General features: G+C 58.5%; 1 protein-coding gene across 1 annotated transcript in view; it reads left to right on the top strand.

Annotated features, from left to right (window-relative positions):
* The first annotated feature begins 419 nt into the window (after nt 1-419).
* The window catches only part of ADAMTS3 (ADAM metallopeptidase with thrombospondin type 1 motif 3), a 129771-nt gene continuing 124190 nt past the window's right edge, over nt 420-6000 (top strand). The window contains exons 1-2 of the mRNA XM_075501328.1: nt 420-701; nt 1858-1885. Of these exons, the coding sequence (XP_075357443.1) occupies nt 633-701; nt 1858-1885 (97 nt within the window). The 5' untranslated portion in view covers nt 420-632. The remainder of the gene's footprint in view (nt 702-1857; nt 1886-6000) is intronic.

Genomic DNA, 6000 nt, shown 5'->3' with positions numbered 1-6000 from the left:
TCCCGGCGCGGGGAGCGGAGGGCCGGCGGGATGAAGCGGGGGGGGGGGGGTGGGTTCTTTGCGGGCAGCCTGCGGCGTTCCCCTGTCGGGACGAGCAGCGGGGAGCCCGCAGGGGCTGGGGCGGAGCGCGGCGGCGGCGGGCAGACGGCACTCTTGCCCTGCCTGCCCGCCTGCCTGCCTGCCTGCGCCGCGGGGCCGTCGCCGCGCTCGGACCCTGGCCGCCGGCTGGCCCCGGCTGCGGGGCTCGGCCCGGGCCGGCCCGGGGGTGGCGGCGGCGGCCCCTGACGTGGGTGAGCCGGGCCGTGCCGAAGGCGGAGCCGCGCCCGGGGGCCGGTGCGGCTTTATTAGGGCGGCGGGTCGGGACGCGCGGCGCAGGCAGGGGCAGCCAGAGCCGGAGGCGGCGCGGTCACTCGCCCCTGCCCCCCCGCCGCCGCCGCCGCCCGCGCCCAGCCCGCCCCGGGGCGCCGGCGCTAGCGGGGTGCAGCCCGCGCTGCCAGGGACGGCCCCGGCGGGAACCGGCGCCGGAGGGGGACGGCGGAGGGAGACGGCGAAGGCGACGGGCGGGAGGAGCGCGGCGGCGGCCGGCAGCGTGCGGTGTGGCTGGGCGGCGGTCCCCGGGCGGCCGGCTCGTGATGGTGCTCCTGCCCCTGTGGGTAGCGGCAGCCGCGCTCCTGGGGCTCCGCGCTGCGGCCGGCCGGCAGGTGAGTGCCGCCGGGGGCCGGAGCCCCGCTCCCCTCCCTCCCTTCCCTTCCCTTCCTTTCCCTTCCCCTCCTCTCCTCGCCTTCCTGCGGGGAGGCGCCCGGGGCTCTGCCCGGCCCGCCGGGCTCTGCCCTGCCCTGCCACTGCCCTGCCCTGCCCGCGGGGTCCCTCTGCCAGCGGCCCCGGGAAGCGGCCGGAGCTGCGCCCCCTGCCCTCGCTACCCGCCGCCGGGCGCTGCGGGCCGGAGCGCGGCTTTCGGGGCTGGGACGAGCCGGCCGTGCCGCCGGGGGCCGAGCGGCACCGGCACCGGCCCCGGGCCGCAGCGGGGCGGCGGCGGCGGTTCGGGAGCGCGTCCTGCCGCCCGGTGCCCGTCCCCAGCGCGGTCCTTCCCCCCCGCCCCTCGGCAGGCGGCTGCAGCCGCCCCGCCCCGCCCCTCTCCGGCCGGGCCAGCGCCGAACGCGGAGCAGCCTTCAGCCGGGCGCGCAGCATCCCCGGGGCCGGGCCTGATCCGCAGCACCCGGGGCGTCGTGCCCCTGGTGGGTACCGTGCCCCTGGTGGGTACCGTGCCCCTGGGTAGGGTGTCCCTGGTGGGTACCGTGTCCCTGGTGGGTAGGGTGCCCCTGGTGGCTACCATACCCCTGGGTACCGTGCCCCTGGCGAGAGCCAGCACCACGCCGGTGGGGAGCTGGCCTCGGCATCGGGCTGCTGCGGCTGTCCCTGCTGTCACTCGGGAGGTCCAGTGGACTTTCCTCTTCTCTGGCGCGGAGATGAAGGAGAGTTGTCAACACGCGTGCCTCGTCACTGCCCTGATACCCGCGCTTCTCCAAAGTCGTCGCTTCCACGGAAGTTCGGGCCTTTCTTCGGCCACTGAACTTGCTTTTTGGCACAGTGTCCCCCTGTGTAGAATGGGTCATTCAGAGTCAGGATTTCTTAGCAGCTCTATTTATGTTAGACTTAGTCCGGACTCCGCTGGTATATTGGTGGGAGCAGCTGTTTATTCAGTTAAGGAAAAACCCCATCCCTGGAAACCAAAAGCCGAAGTGTAAAAAACAGCGCAATACAGACCGAGTAATTTTTAAGCTTTCTAGAAGGACTCTGCTGTCCCACATGGCGTAGTAATGACACTAACAACTTTGTGCATGTGTTTCTTTTCTGCAGGCTGGTAAAGAACAGCAGATCCAAATAGGTAAGTCTTTTTAACTATTATTGCTGCTATCAAAACAGAAATAAAAGAAGTAAGCTCAACAAATAGTTTATTTTCTGGAAAAGTGATTTGTATGCAGGCAAGCATTCCCTTGTGTACCCCCACACCGTTACCACCCAGGAGCATTTGCACTTTCACAGTGATGTGGCATGACTTGAATTTGCATGCCCTCTCACTATGCGTTTTTGCATCCCGTTACGTCTCTGCTTCCATTCTTAAGTATAAAACACCAACAGCTAAAAATCGCAGCGTGCTTAAACCAGCCCTCTGAAGAGCACGGCAGATCAGCTCCGGGTCAGACGCTTTGTCTTCGTTTCTGCATTTCTGAGTCAAGGAGGAAATGCCTACTCCGTTTGGCTGGGGCAAACCATGTCTTCAGCCCGTTCTTCTTCTGTATTGGAAGGGTTCAACCTTTTCTTTTAGCTGGAAAAAATTTGTCTAGTGCCGAGGCCTCTTCATATTCTGTTGATGGCGCAGTGCGTTTGCTGCATGCCTGCCGATAGTTGTTCACTGTTGTGTTGTAAACTGATGTACTTCGTAAGGAAGCGCGGTGCAGCAAGGCTGGCGGCTGTGACGAGCGCGGGTACTGAAGCGCTGAGGGTACGAAGGTGCTCGTTAGTGCCCACGGGGTACTTCATATTGAAACTTAAGCCTCTCCACCTCTTCTCTAAGGACAGGAAGCTTCGTATAATTAGGAGCATGCGCCCGCAGTTTAGTTTCTCAGAAGATCTGCGTTCATTTAAACGAGCGGATAATTTAGTGCTCTCTGGGACGGGAGAGGCGGTGGAAAGATGCGGAAGCTGGCGTTCTCTGTCCCAGGGCGTTGGGGCCAGGGGATGCCACCTTAGGTGCTCCTTGGCTTACCCGGTGGGGAAATGAGCCTTTTACCAGCGTGCTGCCGAGCGCCGGTGGCTGCACGCTGGAGCCTGCTCCGGAGCTTCTCAGGGAGAGGGGCGATAACGGTGGGAACGGACCCCGGGCCATTCTGTTTCCAGTTGCCGTTAGACCTCCAGTTTTGAGGTTTTGGTTCGTGTTTTGATCTGAGGTTTTGTTCAGAAAAGAATTTTAAGTATTTCTCTAAATTTTGGAGGTCTTGTCTCAATTTCAGTTCTGGCACTGAGTTCTTCTGGGCTTAGGTTGATTTCCACTGTGACCAGTGAAGAATGGGAATTGAGACAGTTAGGTACATTTAAACCTAACTGGCAAACAGATTTTTTTCCCAGCGGTATGCTGACCCTGTGTTTTATGTCTAGTCGTTTCCATAAGAAATGGATTGTATTTGAATTTCAGAAACCATAAGCTGTACAGGAATGCGTCTTTTAAATTATACAGTACATCAGACAAAATTCCTTAACCCGGAAAATAACTTTCTTTCCTTTAACTTTTTCCTTTCTGTCACGGTCCCGGCACTGCTGTAGGCAGGAAGGTTTGAGGCGCGCGGGAGCCGCGGGAGAGAGGCGATGTCGCACGGCAGAGGGCGAAGCGGGCAGCCCGCGCGCGGCCCCGGCGCCCGGTCTGCGTGCTCAGGGTGGGACGGGCTCTCGTGGCTCCCTGGCAGCTTCTGCAGCTGATGTGGCCTCGCCCTCCTCTACCTGGGGAGGGGCGGGCGGGCGATGAAGAGGACGTCAGCGGGGGGCTCTGGGAGCCCGTGGTCCCAAACGTCCGGCTGTGCAGTCCTTGGGATGGGACTCGGCGGTGGTTGGTGCCCAGCGAGAGAGAGCTGCTGGCCCGTCGGTGTCTCTCGGCACAACCGCACGGCGTCTCGGTGGGTTTTGGTTCAGGGTGGCAGGACTGAGGGTCCGATGGCTTACCGGCACCAGGCTGGCTGTGCGTAGCGCTGGGTTTCAGGGATCGATGGTGCTTTGTTGAGGGGAAATCTGTATTTTCAAAGCACAAATAGCTCGTTAACACTAACAGTCGTTGGGATTTGTCCTACGCTTTATGTTTTTAAACTGTTAATATTTAAAGTCATGTTTGATCCTGTAAATTCTGGTTCACAAAGTACAGCTTACTCGGTTTAGAGTTTTAACGACGACCGTAAAACCTGCATTAGGATTGCCTCCAAATGGGCTGTCCTGCTTCTAAGTCTCCATTAAGCGTCACTTTGCATCGGTGTTGTATATTTTGATTTGGCCCAGGGCTGGCTGCTGTCAGCAGCTAATCTTTTCTCATAGCCTGGAAAGTCACTTAGGACAAATGAAAGCATATAGGATTGTATTTTTTTTAAATATCAGTACGGAATGTATTATAGGTAGGGAGTTACCAAGCTTACTGAGCTGCGCTGATGCGTAATGTACTGCAAGCGCCTGGAAGCTGGCAGGAGGGGACCGTGCTGTTGCCACTCGTGCAATAGTAAGCCCGAAGGCGCTGGCACTGGGGCTGGCGCTGCGTCTTCGCTCTCCCTGCCTCAGCCTCCCACACAGCAGAGCTTCGTCGCTGCTCAGAGCTCCTTCCGGAAGAAAGCTCCCGTGTCCGACCTGCAAGACGGCAGTGCCGGGCTGCCCCGCCGCCTGGATAAGCCACCATCACCTGCAGTTCGGCGGAGGCCGTGAAAACCCCACGCAGAGTTTCTTGAGCCGTCTGTATCCCTGGGACAAGTTGGCAGTGAAGTAAAGGAACGAGGACGCTAGAGAGAGGTACGGCACGTGAGCCTCTCCTCTTGCAGTCCCTTGCTTTTCTTCGTCCGGCTTGCGGTGAAGTTCGCCGCGTGGCCTCCTCCCTGTCCAGGGCAAAGCTCTGTGGGCATTCTCGAGGAATCCACCCCCCTTTTCTGTCCTGTCTGTCTCTCTGGGCATTTCTGCCACCTAAAGGCAGCCAAATACAGAGCGAAGGGGAGTTCCGACGTGATCCAGATAGTTGAGAGAGAGGGACCAAAACTACTTCTTCGTTTCTGGAAACCACCAACCAGCGAGGGAGGCAGAAAACAGACGACGAACCCGGGGGGCTAGGGGCTAGGGGCTAGGGGCTAGGGCCGTCCGCCTGCCGCTGCTCCGTCTTTTCTCGTTATTAAGCAGCGCTTTGCTAAGTGACTGGAACAGCTCTGTGCTCACCCCGTTGTGGGCATCTGTGGGATGGAAGGGTAATCTCAGAGCGTGGGACAGTCTTTTTCTTGAAATGCTGTCCTCTTAATTCCTACAGCAGCAGGTAATTTTTTCTTTCCCAGTACTTCAAAGCTGGCTGTCTGCCATCCAGCGAGCCGATTGTATGGTGGCTTGCGAATTCCACTCGGAGGATGCAGGCACAGCGACGCTCTGGAGGCGTTGCGTGAGAGCCGGTCCTTTTGCCGCGGTAGCTGAGCTTCCTGACCCTCCGAGCCCATTCAGATACGTCCTCCAGGAGAGGCGAGGGAGCTCCGGAAGCTGGCGGTAGCTCACTGGGCATCCCGTCGCGTCGCTGTGGGACAGGCGGGGTCTGGGCATACAGCCCACTGCTGGGGCAACTCCGGCGCGTGTTCCCAGGAGTCCCCGCACGTTTGTCTCCTTGCACAGTACCCAGCGTCGTCTCCGCCAAAGCCGTCGTGCTGTTGGTATAATTTTAACAGGCATCCGCGTTGCTGTTCCTAATAGAAATATTTGCTAGCAATGTAAAGAGGCAGGTGTGGTTACCGCACCTGGCAATTAATCTCCATCTCCTTGCCGTGGCTCGGGAAACGTTTGGGGAGGAAGGATGCTGCCAGCGCTGGCACTGAGTGGACGCCATTTCACAGGTCCGGTGCTAGGCGAAGGAGCTCCTGCCGTCAAAAAAGGGATTTGTTCACAGAGGGCGGTCCTCTGGCTGCAACAGGGAGAGTCCTCTTACCAAAATTGATTTACATGCAGTGTGAACAAATAAATAATCAGAACAGTGGACACTAAATGAGGTTTAAATACTTTTAAAAAGAAGAAAAAAAAAGTAACGTCTTCAAACTTGAGTAGCTTGGTTTAAGCATAGAAATATTTTGTCGGAACTTTCAGAAATTCCTCCTTTTCCAGTGATTCCACTGATTTCAGTTTAGGCTGTGCTTTTGAAGTCTTCGTTCTGAAGTGGACGCTTATGCATTTGGAATTCTATGTGGACAACCACATGAGCAATTTTTGATCAGTGTGTTTCACAAAATC

Source organism: Mycteria americana, chromosome 4 (genome assembly GCF_035582795.1).
Source record: "Mycteria americana isolate JAX WOST 10 ecotype Jacksonville Zoo and Gardens chromosome 4, USCA_MyAme_1.0, whole genome shotgun sequence".
NCBI lineage: Eukaryota > Metazoa > Chordata > Aves > Ciconiiformes > Ciconiidae > Mycteria > Mycteria americana.
This window is presented reverse-complemented; position numbering and strand designations above follow the sequence as displayed.